Source organism: Dreissena polymorpha, chromosome 12 (assembly GCF_020536995.1).
Source record: "Dreissena polymorpha isolate Duluth1 chromosome 12, UMN_Dpol_1.0, whole genome shotgun sequence".
NCBI lineage: Eukaryota > Metazoa > Mollusca > Bivalvia > Myida > Dreissenidae > Dreissena > Dreissena polymorpha.
In genome coordinates, this window is record NC_068366.1 from 55,458,619 (window position 1) to 55,482,416 (window position 23,798).

General features: G+C 36.1%; 2 protein-coding genes across 2 annotated transcripts; one reads left to right on the forward strand and one right to left on the reverse strand.

Moving 5' to 3' along the window:
- Positions 1 to 7,191: 7,191 nt before the first annotated feature.
- LOC127854145 (uncharacterized) lies at positions 7,192 to 8,673 on the reverse strand. Its single transcript, XM_052389147.1, has one exon. The coding sequence runs from the start codon at positions 7,940 to 7,942 to the stop codon at positions 7,424 to 7,426; it is 519 nt and encodes a 172-aa protein (XP_052245107.1). The 5' UTR covers positions 7,943 to 8,673; the 3' UTR covers positions 7,192 to 7,423.
- Positions 8,674 to 14,290: 5,617 nt separating this feature from the next.
- Positions 14,291 to 19,401, forward strand: LOC127853559 (uncharacterized). The gene is made up of 7 exons (XM_052388153.1): positions 14,291 to 14,331; positions 14,729 to 14,815; positions 15,312 to 15,425; positions 15,803 to 15,871; positions 16,283 to 16,408; positions 17,142 to 17,342; positions 18,119 to 19,401. Exons 1-6 carry the CDS (start codon positions 14,296 to 14,298, stop codon positions 17,193 to 17,195), a joined length of 486 nt encoding a protein of 161 aa, XP_052244113.1. The 5' UTR covers positions 14,291 to 14,295; the 3' UTR covers positions 17,196 to 17,342; positions 18,119 to 19,401.
- The last annotated feature ends 4,397 nt before the right edge of the window (positions 19,402 to 23,798 follow it).

Here is a 23,798-nt window from a genome sequence, read left to right on the forward strand (position 1 = left end):
ATGACGTGCCGGGCCCTAGCACAGTGTCAACTTAGTCGGAAAAAAGCGAACTGCTAAACGTATTATCCATGCAGACTGGCGTGGCACTGACATCGGACCATTGGACTAGCCTTGCAACGGAGGGCTATATTACAGTAACTTGTCACTTCATTGATGAAGGTAAGCACAAACTATAAATGCATTAATATATTTTTAATTACATAATTTTATACCAAATCAGTTTATGGAAACCACAGTACAATGGTACATAAATCATTTAATTATTTGAAATTTGACATTTAATTCGTATACATGTTTATAAATTATAATGAATAGGACATATTTTAAGTTTACTGTAGTGATGCAATGATTAAGTAAACAAATATACGTCATGTACGCGTTTGTCAATTTGGATGTAGGAAAAAATACCTCATCACGTTAGGGAAATTTGAATGTTGACTTTAGTATAATGCCAAACATGATAAAGTATCTTGTAAAAAATGCTAATTTAATCATGTAAGAACTTAATAAGATAGTTTATGTATTCCATTTAATTGTTTGCAGATTGAAATTACCACAACAGAGTGTTGGCCACTAGAGCTGTCTAAGAGCGACACACTGCAGAAAATACAGCTGCGGAAATCAAATTGATAACCCAGGAATTCGTCATTAAAGATGAGCATGTTTCCGCTATTGTAACTGACAATGCGTCGAATATGGTGGCGTGCGTACAACAAATTCAGTGGACTCACGTACGCTGTTTTGGACACACGCTAAAATTGGTATCCGGACAATCGCTCCCACGGACAATCGCTCCTACGCAAATTTTCACAAGGCGGACAGTCGCTCCAACGTTGTTTTGACAACTCGGACAGTCGCTCCTACATTATTTTGACAACCCGGACAGTCGCTCCTACATAGCTGTAACACCATGGCGATTGGTAATAAGTTATATATCCTACAATTAGATGCGAAACCTTAAAACATAGTATACGCCGATCAAAGCCTAATACCTTTAATTAGCCGACAATTAAATTAACATTTTAATTTATAAATGTAAATATGAGCTAATTTCCTTTCTGTACATTCGTGTGCAAAATAGAATAAATACAAGTTAAATAAAGAACAACATTTCAACTTTTCATGTGTTTTTTTTATGTTTTATTCCATTCGCAAAATTGGCAATTCCAATAGATGTAATGTATTAACGGTTGTCCGGGGTGTCCATATAACGTAGGAACGAATGTCAAAATAATGTAGGATCGACAGTCCAGGTTGTCAAAATAATGTAGGAGCGACTGTCCGATTTGTCAAAATAATGTAGGAGCGACTGTCCGCCTTGTCAAAATTAGCGAAGGAGCGATTGTCCGTGAGAGCGATTGCCCGGGATTCGCTACAATTGTCCATTCGCGGTGGGTTTGAGAAGTCGGAGACTATCAAGAAGCTACTGGTTTCATGCAAAAGATTAGTAAAACACTTCCAAAAATCCGTCATCGTCTCAAATGCACTCGAAGAAAAACAAAAGCAAATGGGCTCCAAGGAAAACAGCTTAATCATTGACTGTGAAACAAGTTGGAGTTTATCATACGACATGCTCGAAAGGCTTCTCGAACAGCGTTTACCGGTGTATGCCGTCTTGCATGACCCAGCCGTAACAAAGATGGCTGATGCGCGCTCTCTTAACCTAACTGATCACCAGTTGAAAATAATCGAGGGTCTGATCCCGATTTTAAAACCGCTATATTTTGCAACGAGAACAATGTGTTCAGAGCTTTACCCTACCGTCGGTGGTATTTACCCGATACTTTTCAGTATAATAAACCACCACCTCGCTGAGAATGCCCAAGACACTCCCGCTGTTGCAAAATTCAAGAAACAGTCCTACCAAGTTGCTCCCAGAACGGCTAGATTTTAGCCATCGCTTATCAGCAGAACTAATCAGTGTTAACTGTTCTGTGGTCATAAAGCATACTCCCCTGTCAGGCTGACCACAGCCTGCATTGCGAAAATAAATAAACCCAGGTGTTATCTCTGGCCAGATCTAAATCTGCTGCACATGTTTCAGAGGGTTATCGACCAGTGTAATTAGCAGTTGTGCCAAATATTAATTGCCAAAAAAAAAATTTAAAAAAAATAAATGGATATGTATAAAACGGGTAAGCTTGAAATTTATTAGTAAAATAATTTTATGTTCACCTTTGTTAGATTTTAAATTTGACATGAAACAAGCACCGAACATGTAATATGAAATGATTAAAATTAAAACTAATAGAACTTATATGACTTTAAAAGATAGTTTTTTTTACTCCTCAGAATCTTTTTTTGCTGAGAAGGGACCTCCTTTGAACGGAACATACTATAGCAGCGGAAAGTATCGTCCCTGATTAGCCTATGCGGAATGCAAGGCTAATCTGGGACGACACTTTAACCAAATGCATTAAACCCCGTTTTCCCAGAGCGCGGCTCAGATGAAATTAAAGAGCGTTTTGATATTTAACCACATTCTCTTGGGTCGAGGATAGGAATACACTGAAGCTTTTGAAATCAACTTAATATTAACTAGATATGGCGCGGCAAATGCCGACGGGTATCCCCACATCGCCCGTGTTGAAAGAAGAGATGTTCAGTATAAAAGTGACGTCACTCCAATTGGTGAATAAATGAAGAAGTTATGTTAAAACAAAATTTTGGGCCCCACCCCAAACCCCATTCTCCTCCATCTCCTCCTACACTATTAGCACTAGAACCTTGAAACTTACACACATGGTAGCTATGAGCATATGTGCGACGGTGCACTATTTGGAATTTCGATCTGACCCCTGGGTCAAAAGTTGTTATCATGTGCGTCGCATGTTGTAATTAAACCGAGTTTTTTTTACCCATTTTACCCATTTATTTACCCATAACTTTTGATCCAGGGGTCAGATCAAAATTTCGTCACCGTCAACGTCGCACATATGCTCATAATTACCAATTTTCAAGGTTCTAGTGCTAATAGTGTGAAAGAAAATATGGTCCGATCAAAAATAAAACGGAGATCAATACAATATCCCCACGCGTTTAAAAAACGTGGGAATTAATAAACATTCATAAATTACTTGTTAATATTTGATTTAAAAAACTTCATGCATGGCTTAATCCGAATTAATAAAAATCCGAGATAAAAAGCAAATTCACGCGGAGCTTTAGGGTAGACAAAAACGAGTTGAAATGAAATGAATAAACCGAAAAAGAGAATCTGGATTGATCTATGGCAATCAGAACTGGTGTTCAGGTCCCGCTGCGAATTTAATAAACCTTAAGTGTATCCCATTTCGTAATCACTGTGCAAAAAACTCATTTCAGATTTTGTAAATCACTTTGCGGAATTATTCAGCATCATAAGCGGATGTGCCATTCACACTCTAAGGCCAAGGTCACACTTAGAGGGAAAAGATCGAATTTGTAATCTCTTGCTTATGATTGCTCAATGGCCGTGTCATTAGAGTCGCGTTCTGAGAAAACTGGGCATAATGCTTGTGCGTAAATTGTCATCCCAGATTAGCCTTTGCAGTCCGAACAGGCTAATCAGGGACGACAATTTCCGCTTTTATGGAATTTTTCGTTTAAATGGTGTCTCTTCTTGGCGAAAATACAGTTTAGGCGGAAAGTGTCGTCCCGGATTAGCCTGTGCGGATATCATAGGCTTATCTGGGATGACACTTTTTTACGCACATGCATTATGACCAGTTTTCTCAGAATGGAACTCATTATAGGAAAAGGTTCGAGATTAATTTGAAGAAAGGAATATTCATAATTATGAGACAATGCGACGCGCGAAGTCCGTACTTCCTATGTCATATTCATGTACATAGGTATATTGTTGTCCTGCCATTTCAAAATATTGAAGGGATGAAATAACTTGGCGGAAATTTAAAAGACATGGAGATATCTGTAAATATTACTTGAAACTGGTCTGCTGATTGAAATGCTTCATTGACTGTCTATTAAGGCATGATTATGAAAAGTAAATTTATTGAAAACCCATCCAAAAAGGACATACGAAATACTTAAACGTGCATGCACACACTTTCACCGAGGCATTTTCGAAACCTAGGCAACATGTCGAGCCGATTGTCAATACTACCTCTAATAATTTGAGTCGCGTTCTGAGAAAACTGGACAAAATGCATGTGCGTAAAGTGTCGTCCCAGATTAACCTGTGCACTCCGCACATGCTAATCATGGACGACACTTTCCGCCTCAATAGGATTTTTGCTAAGAAGAGACTTCATTTATACGAAAAATGTCATAAAAGCGGAAAGTGTCGTCCCTGATTAGCCCGTGCGGACTTCAAATTGAAAAATGTATAGCACACCATCTCCACATGGTTAATACTGCTGGGAAATGATTTTAAAATTGCATTTTCTTACAAATTAACCTGCTATTTTATATACGGACACATTTAAAACACTTATAAGTTATATGGACGTTTAGAAACGTATTCAACAAACGTGTTATCTTTTTTTCAAAAATCGATCCAATTGTCGAAATTGCGAATCGTGAATCTCTCTTAGTGATTCAGTATTTTTTAATACACTCCAATATGTGACTGGCTGACCCCTGATGATTGACCGAGTGCCTGGTTGTAGACCAATTATATATACTGCACCTGGTCATATGATACAGCGACGATCTCGCGATTATACATTAAGTATGATGTGTCGTATCCAGAATTATTCATTTAAATCATTGCGACCATATGGCCGTTCGCCGTCTTACACCAACCCGTGCATAGCTACGATAACAATCTAATAACAAGTAAAAGTACAACTCCCCAACCTTCCCCTTTAAAACTTCTCATTTACAGTGTTTTTCGCAAAACATGATCCAAAGACTAAAAAAATGCCTCCAGAAGCAGAAACAAAATAATATAATTTGCAACAGATACAAAAGCAACGCGACTCAAACAGCCAAAAGCCCGTCATAAAGCTATAGTATCATTGCCAAAATTAAAAATAACGGACACGATCAGTATTTGAGCCACTCTGTGGGAAAACGGGTATTCATGCATGTGCGTAAAGTGTCGTCCAAGATTAGACTGTGCAGTCCGCACAGGCTTATCAGGAACAATACTTTCCGCATAAACTGGTTTTTCGCTACGTAAAGACTTCATTAAAACGAAAAATACAATAAAAGCGAAAAGTGTCGTCCCTGATTAGACTGTGCGCACTGCACAGGCTAATTTGGAACGACACTTTACGCACAGGCATTAAGCCCCGTTTCACAGAGCGCGGCTAATTTATTGAACGTCTCTGAAACCGGTATTTCCTCCAAATATAGCACATTTTCCTAATCCACGATATTCTTAAAAAAAGTCTTAACTTGAATAGCGAACACCGTCGCTTATGTCCAAATCCACAGGTGCAGACGGCGCTATTTGTTGTAAACATTAATGTTTTTTCCATGCTAGACAAGTTTGGGTTACAATCATGACAGTACTAAATATACATGTATATAGAAGCTTATCATTCTATTATTATAAGTTGACAAGAATTCTATAAAGTTTATGTGGCATACTATTTATGCTATCTCAACTTGTTTATATGGACATTAATAGATGTACATTGAAAAAGTAAGAAATATTCAATTGTTTACTTCTGAATAATGTGATATGTGTAATGGAAAATATCTTCATTATAATTTTATATAACATAAGTATAATTATGCTCTGAGATCATTACATACTCTTCGCATTTATATACTTTCCATTACATAGTTTAATTAACATTAATTAATATGTTGTTCAATTCAATAATAAACTATGTACATGTTCTGTTCTGTTCATTTTATTTTAATCCATCATTCAAATACAAGCACGATGCTCTTTATTAAAAATTGCTTTAGTTAATCAATATTATCTCGTTGATACCTTTTAAAATGCATTCCCCTGTTTTTTTCTACAATAAAATTATTCATTTAGTGTGCGAGCGATGTTTAACCCTCTGAATTATCAGCATTCTACAGCAATATCTTGGAATTAGATATGACCAATAAATACCCTAATATTATGACTTCCAACAGTGACCAGCGTTTCACACCACCTTGATAATGACCCCTGAACAGTTAAATAGATAAGACCTGACCTTATGGAATCTATGGAGAAAGGAGTAACCGAGTAGGACAGGAAAGACGTTCATTCTGATTTGGTGAAAAGGTATCACATTGACAGTGACGAAATCACATCAAGCTTGTCGGTCATTTGCACTTTTCCTGATCCCAGTTACAGATCATTGCCGTTTATGACGGAGCCCCAGCGGAAACTGGTTCATGAGAGCGTGCTTGAGCGTGTGGACGCTTTACAGTTACCGATGTCTCAACCAACAGCCGATAGCCCAAATATAATCTCTCAACCAGGGCCAAGAAAGCGATCAAAACTTAACCAAGATGACATGGCATTTTTGTTAGGTGGATATTTCCAGGCAACAACCAGTGCTACACCGTCAAATGGTGCCGAAGAACTTGAGCGTTATCTGTGTGATAAAGCTGTCTCATTAAGTCAAAGTCCATTTCTGTGGTGGAAATTGAACATGGACACCTATTCACGACTTGCAGTTCTTGCGAGAAAACTGACCGGTGTCCCAGCAACTTCCGTACGATCGGAGCGAGTGTTTTCCGTTGCTGGAGCTACCGTTACTTAGCTTAGGGCGTCCCTAGACTCTACAACAGTGGACAAACTGGTGTTCCTCAACAAATCCAGTGACAAGTAGTGAGTAAACTTTTACGGGACGACGCCAGCGAGTTCATTACTGAATACTGATGCAGTCGTTTTAATGTACATCTTGTTTAATAAAACATTGAACATTTTACAACAGGTTTACTCTTATTGAAGAAATGTGGGTTCGATATTTATTCGTCTTTGTTATAAAATATTACGGCATGTAAGTACACAAAGTGTAACCCAATGGTTCGACAACGACGAGTTCAGTTTGTTTTAATATGCCGTCATTGCGCTAATGCGATATGCACTGAATATAACTTCCGGATATAATAAGCATGTGTACCCGTACTACTTTCAGTTTGGAAATGCGATGGCACTGATGTTTTTAAAACGAACATAGGGAAACCGTTTAAACGGTAACGTTTCGTTTAATTCATTTCGTTTAAACGTTTAGCAAAATCTGTAAACGTGATACCCTTAATTGGGGCAAGGAAAATGCAAGCCAGTTGTAATGTCAGTCCTGTAAATGATTTTATTATCAACTAATACATGTATTTATCAACATTTGACAAAACATAGAAATAACTAAGCCATTGTTATTAATTGTTAATTCAATAAAGAACATGAATCTAGCAAATTTATACTTGTAATGTAAAGCCAACACTTAACGTACAACATTTCATAAATTCCTTAAAGCAAATCAGAACGTCGATTTGTCACTACCATATATAGGAACCCAGCATCTTAAATCAAACGCATACAGTTTCCGATGGAAGCCAGGAATTTTGGTAGACGTAGCTGCTTGTTTTCTAGCTTCTCGCACAGCCTCTTGAGGCGGCATTGGTGAGCGATGGTGGCCTTCTTGCGCTTCCTTGTTACAGACTGTCCAGATCGGTGCATGTGGGCATCTGCCTTTACCATGGCGTTATCCTTCTGGACGCACTCGAGCACTTTCCACATCGACGGATGACTGTGACCAACCAACTGTCGGAACCCGCAGTTCATAGACTCGCACACGTTGTTAGTCCTGGCATCGCCGTTGATTGTTGCCGTGCTCACATTCCAAACAGATGGCGGGAAACGCGGTGGAACTGCTCTAAACCTCATCTTTCCCTCGGACATCACCGTGCGGTATGTGCCGGTCACATACGTGGCGTCAAAGTAATCGACGACCGACATAAGGGCTTCTGGGGCGAGCGTCCTAAGATGCGCCATGCCTTCGTTCACGAGTTGGGTTGGTAGGAAGGCAAGACCGTCCAGCATACCGAAGAAATGTCGAACCGCCTCGTCTTCGCGGTACAGAGCCTGCAAACCCTCGCTCTGTATGCGTCTCCAGGTTCAATTTCCTTTTACAAACATACTTTGAAAGCAAATTGAAATTGAGCAAATAAGAAATTCAGACAATTATATAATTCGCTGAATACACTATCTTAATACGGGACAGACTTAACGGCAATATATACGGTAAAATATTTCTTTCATTTTCCTTATACAAACATATTCTGAAAGCAAATTGAAAATGAGCAAATGAGAAATTCAGACAATTATATAATTCGCTGAACACAATAACTTAATACGGGACAAAACGGCAATATATTCGGTAATATATTTCTTTCATTTTCCTTACACAAACATACTTTGAAAGCAAATTGAAATTGAGAAAATAAGAAATTCTGTATAATCAAGAAATTCAGACAATTTTATAAGTCGCTGAACACAAAAACTAAATACAACCATTTTTCGCGGAAAAGGCAAATAATGGAGCAGAAATAATCATGTCAATTGGAGAACATGATCGTTTACGTTAATGTCTATGTTTGCCTGATGCAACAAAAATGGTAAAGTTTACTCACGTGTATGTCCGAAGTCAGCGCACCCTTGCAGGAAAAGGCTCGCCTCTATGTGCATGTCCAACATATGCTGTCCTTCAAAGAATCTTAAGTTAAGGAATGCTTTTATTATCTTTGATGTATGTAAATTGTTTACATGTTTTATTAAACCATTTAGCAAATTACGTTAATCAATCCACACTCAAAGTATTCAAGGTAAATTATTACGTATTGTTAAGGATATGTATGAAAAGGTTAAGTCTTGCGTTCGCAGTTGTAATACGTACTCAGACTTTTTTAGCTACGCTGTTGGACTACGTCAAGGGGAGGTTATTTCGCCTCTGCTTTTTTCTTTATTCGTGGAAGACCTAGAACTACATTTACAAAGTAATTTAGATTCAGGTTTATATTTTGAGGATATGTTGTTAATATTATTGTTATTTGCTGATGATATGGCAATTTTGGGTAAAACACCAGAAGACTTACAAAATAGCTTAGATAGTTTATATGATTATTGTAACTGTTGGGGTCTTGAGGTAAACACCCAAAAAACCAAGGTTATGGTTTTTAGAAAAAGAGGCAGAGTACTTCCAAATGAGAAGTGGAGTTACCATGGGAACTTGTTAGAAACTGTAGATAACTTCAACTATCTCGGTACAATTTTTAATTACACTGGCAATTTCGCTATGAATCAAGAGCATTTAATTGGTAAATCATTAAAAGCATTGAAATTACTTATGTATAATTGTAGAAAATATGATATTAAACCCAAATTACAATGCCAGCTCTTCGATTCCTTTATAGGTTCAATATTGAATTATTCTGCCGAGGTATGGGGCGCAACTAAATCTAAAGAAATAGAGCGTATACACCTCAAATTTTGTAAAAGTGTTTTAAAGGTCAGAATGAGTACTTGTAACGCTGGTGTATATGGTGACTTAGGAAGGTACCCGTTATATATTACTCGATATATTAGGATAATAAAGTATTGGTGTAAATTGTTAAATACTGATAATATTATTATGAAAACGATTTATCGACAAAGTATATCTGATTGTTCAAAAGGTTATAATAATTGGGTATCAAATGTTAAACAATTGTTAGAAACATATGGCTTTGCTGATTGCTTTATAAATGGTGATAATCTTGATTGTAAAACATTTCCACATATATTTAAACAAAGATTGATTGATACTTATAAACAAGACTGGCATAGTTCTGTTGAAAATAGTAGTACATTAGATTTGTTACAAAATTGTAAAGATTCTCTGTCATATGAACTTTATCTAGATGTATTGCCAAGTAGTTTAAGGTTCTTTGTCACTAGAATAAGATTATCTGCACATTCCTTAAGAGTTCAAACTGGTAGATTCGATAGGAATAGAATACCAAGAAATGAGCGATACTGTCAATGTTGTAACTCCGTCGATATTGAAGACGAGTACCATTTCACTCTTATTTGTCCTTGTTTTAGCAATATACGTAAGAAATATATTAAGAAACATTATTATGTACGACCATCAATGTTCAAATTTATTGAGCTATTGAAAACTGAAAACAAATCTGTATTGATTAAACTTGCAAAATATATTAAAGAAAGCTTGGAAATTAGAAACGAAATTACAAATGTAAACGAAAATTGATCATCCTCTTTACATGCTGTGTTATGTTATATTGAAATGTCCATTAATTCGTGTTTATATATTATACTGATATACGTGATGTTATAAATTATCATATAATAATATGTGTATATGATGATGTACTATGTACAAATCAAATAAAATATCTGTTCTGTTCTGTTCTGTTCTCAAATTAGTTTGATAAAACAGTTTGTTGACGGGATTTATTAATCATCTCTTTTACCAAACCAATTAGCGGATTAGACAAATTACTCCAACAAGGTGCGTTTTATCAATTGACTTTGATCGGGTGCCGATAAACAGTGGATAAATATTGAAAATAAAAGCATAAGCATAACGGTAATTTTTTTCGTACAATAAAGTCCAACAAGGTGTCAAATATCTTTATTGGTAAAACATCAAACATTCATAACTTTTAATCGCGTGCCGTTTGTCCTGGTTTACAATTTAATCCGGTGCCGATTGTCCGGGTCGACAAATTTACCGGATGCCGTTTGTCCGCCTCAACAAATTTACCGGGTGCCGTTTGTCCGCCTCAACAAATTTACCGGGTGCCCTTTGTCCGCCATTGCAAAAAAACACTGGGTGCCGGTTGTCCGGGTGCCGTTTGTCCGGATACCGGCAATGTCATTTTTCCCAAAGGTTGGCTCAGACTAAAAAAGAAAAGAAGTATACCGGTATACCCTAATGACTCAAACCAAAAGAATAGATTCTGTTGTGTATTTAGATAATGCCGCTACGCCACGCCTACTTGTAAATGAAGCGTAGCAACGCCCCGCCCTATGTTCTTCATAACTGCATGTTGACCTCTGATCTGGTTAGTTAGTTGTTAGGCATTGAATGATAATAAAGTAGCCACTGAAATTATATGCGTTTCACTTCGTTTGTTTACCCAAACGCAACAGATTCCTCAATGAGTAATCATCCATTGTCATTAGTAAAATTATAAGCGTAAGAAACACGAAAACCCTGATTTTTCAATGTGTTTTTGTTTTTTCAATAGTATTTCAGCACTTGTATCGCATATGTATAAAATGTGACATGCATGATGCAATTAGACAATTAGGTAATAGCTTTTTAATCCTAAGGGTGCTTGTTCAAGCCTTGTTATGGTTCATGTACATTTGAATAGGTTTTCCAAAAAATGATTTATACATATCAGCTGTTTAAGCCAAATATAATACACCACCGCCACCAACATCATTATTTCAAACTAATACTTGATCTTGCACATCACACGGGCAATAGGTATCAGCTGTTAAAGCCAATTACATGTATATAAGACACAACCACCACCAACATCGTTATTTCCAATAATACTTGGTTTAGCACTTCTCACGGGCAATACATATCAGCTGGTCAAGCCAAAGATAAGATACCACAACCACCAACATCATTATTTCAAACTAATACTTGGTCTTGCACTTCTCACAGGCAATAAATATCAGCACGTCAAGCCAAAGATAAGACACCCCCACCACCAACATCATTATATCAAAATTATACTTGGTCTTGCACTTCTCTCAGGCAATACATATCCGCTGTTCAAGCCAAATATAAGACACACCGCCACCAACATCATTTTTTCAAACTTATACTTGGTCTTGCACTTCTCACTGGCAATAGGTATCAGCTGTTCAAGCCAATTATATAAGACACAACCACCACCAATATCATTATTTCTAACAAATACTTGGTCTTGCACTTCTCACAGGCAATTCATATCAACTGGTCAAGCCAAAGATAAGACACCACCGCCACCAACATCATTATTTCAAACAAATACTTGGTTTTGCACTACTCACAGGAAATACATATCAGCTGTTCAAGACAAAAAGGAGACACCACCAGCTGGTCAAGCCAAAAATAAGACACAACCACCTCCAACATCTTTATTTCAAACAAATACTTGGTCTTGCACTCCATAGGGTCATACATATCAGCTGGTCAAGCCTAAGATAAGACACCATCACCACCAACATCATTATTTCAAACAAATACTTGGACTTGCACTTCTCATAGCCAATACATATCAGCTGGTCAAGCCAAATATAAGACACAACCACAACCAATTTCATGATTTTAAACAATAACTTGGTCTTGCACTTCTCATGGACAAAACTTAACAGCTGTTCAAGCCAATAATATAAGACACAACCACCACCAACATCATTATTTCTAACAAATACTTGATCTTGCACTTTTCACGGGCAATACATATCAGCTCGTCAAGCCAAAAATAAGACACCAACACCACCAACATCATTATTTCAAACAAATACTTGGTCTTGAACTTCTCACAGGCCATACCTATCAGCTGGTAAAGCCAAATATAAGAAACAACCACAACCAATTTCATGATTTTAGACAATTACCTGGTCTTGCGCTTCTCATGGGCAATACGTATTAGATGGTCAAGCCTCACATAAGACACAACCTCAATCAACACCATGATTTTATTAATTACTTGGTCTTGCACTTCTCATGGGTAATACATATCCGCTGTTCAAGCCAAATATAAGACACGTCTACCACCAACATCATTATCAGACAATTACTTGGGCTGGCACATTTCTAATGATAGTAATTATCAGTTGGTCAAGCACAATTTAATACAAAACCACCATCATCCTTAATTCAGGCAATAACTTGGTCTTGCACTTCTGATCCGCAATAAGTATCAGCAGGTCAAGCCAAATAGATGTCACAACCACAACCAAAATAACTTTATTTCAGACAATTACTTGGTCTTGAACTTCTCGGGGGCAATTCGTATCAGCTAGACAAACCAAATATAAGACAGAACCACCAACATCAATATGTCAGACAAACTATTGGTCTTGCATTTCTCACTGGCAATTCCTATCAGCTGGTCAAGCCAAAGATAAGACACATTACCAATGCCAACATCATTTTTTTCAGCCAATTACTTGGTATTGACATTCTCACTGGCAATATGTATAAGATGGTTCTGGCAAATTTAAGACACAACCACCACCAATTTTATTTTTTTAGACAAATGATTGTTCTTGCACTTCTCAAGTGCAATAAGAATTAGCTTTTTAAGCCAAATATAAGACACAACCACCACCAATATCATTATTTCAGACAATTACTTGGTTTTGCACTTATTTGGGGCAATTATTATTAGCTGGTTATGGGGGTCTGTAAGTTGGTTTTCAAATCTAAAAGGCAAATATTTTTGCAAGCCATGAAAAATATAATACACCGCTACCAAGTTACCAACATCATTATTTCAGTCAATATTAAAGTGAGTCTTACATGAATCAAATGTAATTATATATTATAATAAATGTTTTATTAGCTATAGACAATACGTACAGGACATCACCACAATTATAATTTGAAACAATATTTTGGGAATATAAAAATGGGAAAATGCTAGAAATAACCATTAGAAATATAAAATATTTCCAACACCAGTTATTTTGGTTGATAACTGGACGAATGATGAAATAACTGTAAATGTATTACACAATAAAACAATATTCACTTTTTGGTTCCCATAGCTTAAGTAATTTTGGCAGGATTAAAAAAAAAAATTAACCAAGATAACAAATCATTATAATTCAATCTAAACACGTACAGATACTAAATACCTTAAGAATCAACCATATTTTCCACATATAAGCGTTCACAGAATGTGTGATATCTTAACGTTTTATGTAAACTTGTGGTAACACTTCAGTATAAACATATTCATTATAATTTGGGTCCGGTTGTAAGCACATTGATTATTGACAGTGACCGTTTTAACCTGTGAGGCCGTTTTACCGCGGGACCGTTTTCATTTTTACCAGTAATAATTTTCACTATGAAAGGGACTGTCCAATGGATTAGTTTACTGAATTTAGAAGGCTATTATTTTGAGATTAATTAATAACATTCGTTAATTTGAACCATATCCAACTCAACCTTTTTCTAAAAACTACAAAACTAAACTAAAGAGCAACAGCCAAATTGTATTACGACGTTTGCGTCTACCTTTGGAAATCCCTTTCTATTTGTATTTCGCGCTTCGTTTCACGTGATTCAGACACAAACACATTCTATACATAAATGGTGACGTCACTACGTTATTGTCAGTAAGACCGGTGTGACACAATGGACACAAACAAACAAAATGGCGGAGGCTTCGAAATCTACAATGAGCGAACCAGTAAGAAAATATGGTTTTATTGATTTAATAAAATATAATTTATTAAGATTCCGATCTGATTTTATTTAATTCAACAAGATGAGTTTATCTGCCGTTGAATGGTAGCGAATTGTTGGTCTTTACCTTGCAATTCGATGCTAAATGTCGCTGGTTTACAAATTAGACGATAGTAGACGACTCCAATGCATGAACATGAGAAACAATTTAACGTATTTTGATTTTATGATTTTCTCGTTTTGACTTTCGAATTTTGTGTAGTTTATTTTGCAATGTACGTTTTTCATTAACTTTTAAATTTTGCTAATAGAAGCCAGTAGATTCTTCCACAGTAAATTCGTACCCAGATCCTAAAGCACAAATAAGACAGTGTATTTGTGTTTATGTTTTTTTTATTTAGGCCAAAACAGAGGGAGAGATGAGAAGAAGTAAACGCGTGAGACAGCCATCTAAGAGAATGTTGTTGTATTTTCAGGACACAGATTCAGTAAGTTCATTTTAATGCTGTTGTGTGTACACATTTTAATTATATGCCAGTTATTTGATTAATTCTCCCACCTGGTCAACCGGAGGGGATTAGTGAATTATGTATATCTATTTGTGATCAGCCGAACTAAGAAGAAATAATAATATCACCCTTGTCCGCTCTGTGTTGATAAATGCAGGTTTGACTATAACCCATTATGATTTACAAGTTAGAACTATTATTGTAAAGGCCTGAGAGTTGAACAGCAACCTTGGCTTAGTATAGTAGGACTTTTTGCTTTTCTTCACAATATTTAGGTCCGAAATCTGTGGATGTAGGCTATGGTTGCAAATAACATGTAGTAAATCAAGAAATGCACTATAACTCATGTGATTAGGTCATGACATTGACATCATGTTTTTGTCATTTTAGGGTTACTCTTTTTGCTCTTATTTATTAGATTTTCTGCATTACTTGGTTTTTATCAAATGCATGATGTTTTATTTGTTACACTCAGGATTCAAGTCTACAGAAGGGTAAAGGAAAACGTCCTGCCAGAAAGATCCAGAAAGTTGATACATTAGCAACAACAACTAAGGGGACACTGGAACACCATAGCACGTCTGACGATGTAAGACTTGCTTTTATTTGATGATTAAGTGCAGTTAGTGAGTTATATATTTTATAGTTCTCATTCTAACATTTAACCTCATCTTTTAAGTGATTCACCTGGAACTAAGTGGGTGCTTAGATTAAATTTTTGTTTATTTCAACATAACACTTTTATAAATGATCACAGCAGAATATTTGCACTAATTATACTTCATATCTTTATAAGGTTTTCTTGCAAATACAAACTTGTAACAAACTTTCACTAGCTGATAAAGTTGGAAGTCCAAACTTCTACATCTTTTTCTGATGAGGTGTTATTTATTTATATCTTATTACTTGGCTATTTATATTTGTTGCATTGCAATATGTAACTCCTGGGTGTTTATTTATATTTAGGAACCTGTACTGGCTTTTGTTCCTTCAAGTTCTGATGAGTCTGAAGGAGAACCACTCAGTGAGAGAGAGGTAACTTAAATTATTTGAATTACAATTATTTATAAAATCATAATTTTACTGTTTTCTCTCTGTGTTTTAGAGAAACATATATGCATAGTACTGAAAATGTTTCTTGTTGAATAATCAATAGAGTGGTATGGCTGTTTTAAATCCTAAAAAGTCAGTTCATGCATAATCATAAGTGTCAGTGCTGAATGCATCTTTCATTTTTTTCGCTCCTTCGTTTGTCCGTTCATTCATTTACAGTATTATATGAAAACACATTCTCTGCAGTCCATATGATATGAAGTTACTCGTAAGATAAACTTGAAACAACAACATACCTGAAATGCATTCCTTACATCTTTGTATATGTTTGGACATGCTTATTGAAATTTAATCATGTATTTTTTCAAACATGTCATGTTAAATCTTTTTTAGGATGATTTAAGAACCAAACGAAAGGGAAGGAAAAGAGGAAGTAAGAAAGTGAAAGGGCGCTGTTATGGCCATGAAGAACAAGAAAGAATTCTTGAATATAGAAAAGAACAGGAACGAAAATCTAAGGTTTGTTTTTCGTGTTTGTTGAAAATATAGACAGAAGAATTCTAGTTTAAAGCTTTTAACAGATTAATAAGCATGCATGTAGATTGGAATAATAACAATACATAATTAAACAATCAGTTGATCATTATGTCTCCCCCATTCTTGCCCTCAAGTAAGGGCTACTTTGGAAAGGTAGCACTGTATTAAGTATAATTTCAGTATAACTGAAGTCATTTCTAATAATATTATATGCCAAATAGTTATTTGTTCACCATAAATTCTGCTCCTTACACCTAGTTTGTTTGAGACTCTAATAGAAAACTGGCCATTTTGCTCATGAAGAACTTTGTGAGGGAGACTTATTTATTTTTTCACACAAAAAAACTGCAAGTTATTGTTGTGTTCACTTCCCTAAAATTTTCTGTGGCAATGTAGATTTTTATTTAAACATTGTCAAAAACAAAGCTTTTTTGCACCGACTCACTAGAATTTGCTTTAATACCATTTAGTGCTGTTTTTTTTATTTTGATATCAAGTCAATACTTAATTGAGGCTAAATTCTGAAATAATCATAAGTTTATTTCATGTGGTCATATTTTTACCCTGAGGATTTTATAATTGAATTTTAGTGACAGTTATGCATTAGTTATTAATATCCAATCTCTCAAGATCAGTTAATGTTTAGGGTTAATTGATTACTTTTGTGTTATACTGATTCTTGAATTTGGTACTGAGTTTAACTGTGTAATTTCAGGAAATAATTGAAAGTCTTACAGTCACCGAAAGGAAAGAATTTAGATATTGCTAGAATTTTATCAAAAAGGAAAGAGAAAAAGGAACAAGACCTGTGTCCAGTCCGGAGTGGTGCTCTTGTCACAGATGCCCACAATACGAGAGAGTGGAAGATCGAGTTTGCTGTGGGATGGTCCCAGAATTATGCTCAAGTCAAAGACCTGTGAGTAAGATTCATGTATTATGAGTTTCTGTAACTGAATATCTGAAGTTTTGCAGCGTCATATTGGTTTATAACAAGGGCTAAGTAATGGGTCAATAATGTTCCACCATGCAAACCTATTAAATATCCCATCTTAAAAATTAATCCTGCTATAAAGGCAATTTTGTCATGTGGGAAAATCATTTACTGAATCATTATTGGCTTATTAAAATGAATTTCAGCTAATGCCAACAAAGATGCTAAGTTCTAAGACATTGTGTAGTTGTTTCTCATCTTGCTATTTTAGTCAATACAATTTATGTTTTTACACGAGTAAAGAAAGGAACTCTTTTTTTTGCTTAAAAATTGTTAAGTTTGCATACCATTTCAATATTTTGTACTCCATTGATCCATTGCATTGATACCATCAACACCTTTCCACCCCTATATATGAGTCGCGTTCTGAGAAAACTGGGCATAATGCATGTGCGTAAAGTGTTGTCCCAGCTTAGCCTGTGCAGTCTGTACAGGCTAATCAGGGACGACACTTTCCGCCTAAATTGGATTTTTGCTAAGAAGAGACATTTTAACGAAAAATGTCATAAAAGTGGAAGGTGTTGCCCCTGATGAGCCTGTGTGGACTGCACAGGCTACTCTGGGATGACACTAAGCTCATGCATTATGTCCAGTTTTCTCAGAACAAGGCTCATATAGTCTAGTGTGCTGTCTCACTGACTGCTGATTGGAGTTACATTTGCAAGAAATTTATAGTAAAATCTGCAATAATTTCTTTGTAGGAGATGACTCTATCGATGCTGGATAGGATGACCCTCTACAGTCAGCAGCAGTATCGACAAGATGTGTTTTCCTTTTATGCAGAGACACTAGAAGATGTCAATAAATCTTTCAGACATGCTGCATACAGACAATTTACCATCTTAATGCATGGGAAACTGACTGCTGGAGACAGAAGAACTGTCCCAGCATGTTGTGTTAAATTAATAAGGGAGAAGTTTCCTAGTCTTTCAGGCCAGTATACAAGCTTCATACCAGGTGAAGGCCCAGTGTTCTAACAATTTTGCATATTTATGCCCCCCTTCGAAGAAGAGGGGGTTTATTGTTTTGCACATGTCGGTCCGTCCACCAGATGGTTTCCAGATGATAACTTAGGAACGTTAAGGCCTAGGATCATGAAACTTCATAGGTACATTGATCATTACTGGTGATCATGACTGGCAAATGACCCCTATTGATTTTCAGGTCACTAGGTAAAAGGTCAGTGACTAGAAACAGTAAAACGGTTTCCGGATGATTACTCAAGAATGCTTACGCCTAGGATCTTGAAACTTAATAGGTAAATTGATCATGACTGGCAGATGATCTCTTTTGATTTTCAGGTCACTAGGTCAAGGTCACAGTGACTCGAAACAATAAAATGGTTTCCGGATGATATCTCTAGAATGCTTACGCCTAGGATCATGCAACTTCATAGGTACATTGATAATGACTGTCAGATGACCCTTATTGATTTTCAGGTCACTAGGTCAAGCTCACAGTGACTCGAAATAGTAAAATGGTTTCCTGATGATAACTCAAGAATAATAAGGCCTCGGATCATGAAACTTTATGGGTACATTGATCATGACTGACAGATGACCCCTATTAATTTTCAGGTCACTATGTCAAAGGTCAAGGTCACAGTGACAAAAAACGTATTCACACAATGGCTGCAACTACAACTGACAGCCCATATGGGGGGCATGCATGTTTTACAAACAGCCTAGTTGCTATTCTTTTTCATTTATCAGACATAGAACTTTCTTAGTTTTGATTATTTTTTGTTCTGGCTCAATTTTTGAAACATTTATATTTATGCAAATCATTTGAATTATGCTTAATCATTTGAATTTTTCAGTTCTATGCATTTTGTTTTGAAATACCAATTTGTGTGAAATGTGCTAGTTTATTATTAAAACTTGCACAGCAGTTTTTACATTTGTATGCTTACTTTGGTGTCATTTGAATGAAATGCCATGAGTACCTGGATTGTAAGATGAAAGAAATAAAAGAAGCAATGACATATTGAATATCTAAATTCATTTCTTGTATACTTATTTTATTTTCTTGTTTGAACTTAATAGTTTGATTTTTACACTTTTTAGCTCACCTGAGCACAATGTGCTCATGGTGAGCTTTTGTGATCGCCTTTTGTCCATTGTGCAGCGTCTACATTTGCCTTGTTAAAACTCTACAGGCCACATTTTAGCTCAGCCGAGTCTTTCATATCTATTAAATTGATATGCAATTGAGGTATTTTATTCAGTGTGATAAGAACTTGTTGGCCCATGCATGGAAGTTTGATTTTTTTTTACAAATTTTGTATTATATTCATCTGGTGTCAGAAAATGGATCGAACTCAATACATGCATATAGAAATGAGACAGGAGTTGGTTCAAGTGTATGATGCTGGCATTTAATTATGCCCCCCTTCGAAGAAGAGGGGGTATATTGCTTTGCTCATGTCGGTCGGTCGGTCTGTCGGTCCGTCCACCAGGTGGTTGTCAGATGATAACTCAAGAACGCTTGGGCCTAGGATCATGAAACTTCATAGGTACATTGATCATGACTCGCAGATGACCCCTATTGATTATGAGGTCACTAGGTCAAAGGTCAAGGTCACTGTGACCCGAAATAGTAAAATGGTTTCCGGATGATAACTCAAGAACGCTTATGCCTAGGATCATGAAACTTGATAGGTAGATTGATCATGACTCGCAGATGACCCCTATTGATTTTCAGGTCACAAGATGAAAGGTCAAGGTGACCCGAAATAGTAAAATGGTTTCCGGATGATAACTCAAGAACGCTTAGGCGTAGGATCATGAAACTTGATAGGTAGATTGATCATGACTTGCAGATGACCCCTATTGATTTTCAGGTCACTAGGTCAAAGGTCAAGGTGACCCGAAATAGTAAAATGGTTTCCGGATGATAACTCAAGAACGCTTAGGCCTAGGATCATGAAACTTCATAGGTACATTGATCATGATTCGCAGATGACCCCTATTAATTTTCAGGTCACTAGGTCAAAGGTCAAGGTCACAGTGACCCGAAATAGTAAAATGGTTTCCGGATGATAACTGCAGAACGCTTATGGCTAGGATCATGAAACTTCATAGGTACATTAATCATGACTGGCAGATAGCCCCTATTGATTTTCAGGTCACTAGGTCAAAGGTCAAGGTGACCCGAAATAGTAAAATGGTTTCCCGATGATAACTCAATAACGCTTATGGCTAGGATCATGAAACTTCATAGGTTCATTGATCATGACTCGAAGATGACCCCTATTGATTTTCAGGTCACTAGGTCAAAGTTCAAGGTCACTGTGACAAAAAACATATTCACACAATGGCTGTCACTACAACTGAGAGCCCGTATGGGGGGCATGCATGTTTTACAAACAGCCCTTGTTATTTAGGTGATTTGCCTTTCAAATGAGTATGGCCATTAAAAAGTATTTAATGTTAATGTGTAAATAGAACACTGAGGCATATCTGGATACACTATCACATTCATAGTATCGATAATTAAAGAAGAAACTACTCTCGAGGTCAATTATAAGAGGCTTAGAGATATTGACTACAATGGTTTATTAAATACAGGCTATAAAGAAGACAATGAAAAACACATATCAATAATCAAATAAAAAACGAAACTTTTTGTACGAAAAATTGAGTTCTTTATATGTGTAAAAATGTATTGATAAAAATCGCACAAAATATATTAAAAATAAACAAGATGTGTTTGTGAAACACAATGTCCCCCTATTATGACGTTTGACCTTGAAGGATGACCTTGATCCTTCACCACTCAAAATGTGCAGCTCCTTGAGATACACATGCATTTCAAATATAAAATTGCTAGCTTCAATATTGCAGAAGTGACATTACATGAGCAATTTTGACCCATATATTTGACCTTGAAGGATGACCTTGACCTTTCACCACTCAAAATGTGCAGCTCCATGAGATACACATGCATGACAAATATCAAGTTGCTATCTTCAATATTGCAAAAGTATTCATAAAATAAGCGATTTGGGCCACATATATTTGACCTCTGACCTTGAAGGATGACCTTGACCTTTCACCACTCAAAATGTGCAGCTCCATGAGATACACATGCATGCCAAATATGAAGTTGCTATCTTCAATATTGCAAAAGTATTCATAAAATGAGCAATTTTGGCCACATATATTTGACCTCTGACCTTAAAGGATGACCTTGACCTTTCACCACTCAAAATGTGCAGCTTCATGAGATACACATGCATGCCAAATATGAAGTTGCTATCTTCAATATAGCAAAAGGAATTGCAAAATGTTAAAGTTGGCGCAAACCAACCAACAGACCAACCAACCAACAGACCAACCAACAGACAGGGCAAAAACAGTATGTCCCCCACAACTATAGTGGGGGACATAAAAAAAAATATTTTATGCTAAATTCAATATTAAAACTTCCTGAAAAATGTCATTGCATTGTACAACCAAGAGCATTCATTATTTATAACATAATGTAAGATTGTACATTTTCAAAACACTTCTAAAATTATATTAACACTAAAGATGTGAAACTTTATAGTTATCTAACAAAGATAACTTCTGCGTCAACTTCAAATGAATATCAAACACGTCTTGTGCAACAATTCATTTTTTTCGCTTTTCTCAATCTAGAGACATGCTGATCACTAAGTATCGATGTAGGTGGAGGGGTGACAGGGGCTATAGTTGACCTAATTCTTTCGGGTTCTTCAGACAGCTGTTCACATTTGCCACTTATTCTTTTCTTGCCTATGGTGAATCATTTGTAACTTCAGTGATCAAACCCGTTATGTATGTATACTCCTTGGGTTTTTTCATAGGTCTTGTGCTCCAATTACCAGCAGCTTTTGAGTGCACTCTTTTCCCTGAAAGATTGTTTTATAACTGACATGATGTTTGGAAAAATGAAATGACAATTGCTCAATCAAAACCGAGAATTAAGATCTATAGACAATATATATGCCATAATATAAATTTACTGATTCAGTGCATACTACAGTAGTTATTTTATGCCAGGAGCATTGTTTGCAAAATGTATACTTATTATTCATATCACATGAATGTGTCAAATTTGATCTAAAATACATCATGTTTGTAAATTCAGTTGAATTGTTAATAATAAAAACTTTCAATAAGTAAACATAAATCTGTAAATTGATCCTTACAATTCAAAATTTAATAAAAACAGGAAATGTGTCTCCCCTACTGCGCCACTTTGATTTTTTTTATCATTTGACAGGTTCAGATGAGCTCTTTAAAGCTTATTACTTCTCTTGAATTTGTTTTTTTTTTACCTTTGACCTTGAAGGATGATCTTGACCTTGACCTTTCACCACTCAAAATGTGCAGCTCCATGAGATACACATGCATGCCAAATATGAAGTTACTATCTTCAATATTGCAAAAGTTATGGCAAAATGTTAAAGTTTGACGCAAAAAACACACAAACAAACAAACCAACATACAGGGCAAAAACAATAATATAAATACCTCTAATTTCCTTCTTTGTCCAACAAAACAGGACGATTCAAGTGTTTTGAATAATCTATTGCTGCTAACTGACACCTGCATCTATAAACAGCATAGCTGAAAAAAAAAAATTTCGAAATGAAACTCAGAAAATATAACGCAACTCGTGTGAAAATCTGCCTTTAGGACTTTGATGATGTTACACTAGATATGAACTAATTCAACACCAATGACTTGAAATATTCATAATCAGAATTAATTTCTTGATTTACTACTAGTTGTTTAAACATCCTGTGAACAAATACAAAAATCCTGTTCACAAATAATTTTACTATCACATGATGAAACAAGAGCACCGCATAATGGGTGCCATGCTGGGCTTCGAAAGCTTGTCAGATATTTTTTTTTAGAGGCCACAGTGACAATAACCTAGTGACCCAAAAATGGGTGTGGCATGTAGAACTCATCAAGGTGCATCTACATATGAAGTTTCAAAGTTGTAGGTGGAAGCACTTTGATTGTATAGCAAAATGTCAAAGTTTGAGCACTAAGTAGGCGGACGACACGACAACCACGAGCTGGCTATGACAATACCTCAGGTTTTCTCCGAAAACAGCCGAGCTAAAAATATTCATATTTTAGTCATTCAGGCAGTTTATTACGAGACTTGTCACAAAGGGTACATCATTTTTAGCCGGATTTTTTTCGAAAAAATCTCGGCTTATAGATTGATGTTGTCGGGCGGGCGGGGGGGGCGGGCGGGCGGGCGGGGTGGCGGCGTGCTCGAAAATGTTAAAGTTCTTATTTCATGGTATAACTTTGGTATGCTTGGACCTAGAGTCTTCAAACTTGACATGAAGGTTGGCCAGGATTAACAGATGACCACTGGTCATTTCAAGGT

Excerpts from the sequence above, each read along its gene's own strand:
- LOC127854145 (XM_052389147.1), bottom strand. The coding sequence starts at position 7,942 with ATGCTGGACGGTCTTGCCTTCCTACCAACCCAACTCGTGAACGAAGGC.
- LOC127853559 (XM_052388153.1), top strand. The coding sequence starts at position 14,296 with ATGGCGGAGGCTTCGAAATCTACAATGAGCGAACCA. Across the intron at positions 15,426-15,802 it reads ACCATAGCACGTCTGACGAT|GAACCTGTACTGGCTTTTGT; the intron begins GTAAGACTTGCT and ends ATTTATATTTAG. Across the intron at positions 15,872-16,282 it reads AACCACTCAGTGAGAGAGAG|GATGATTTAAGAACCAAACG; the intron begins GTAACTTAAATT and ends AATCTTTTTTAG.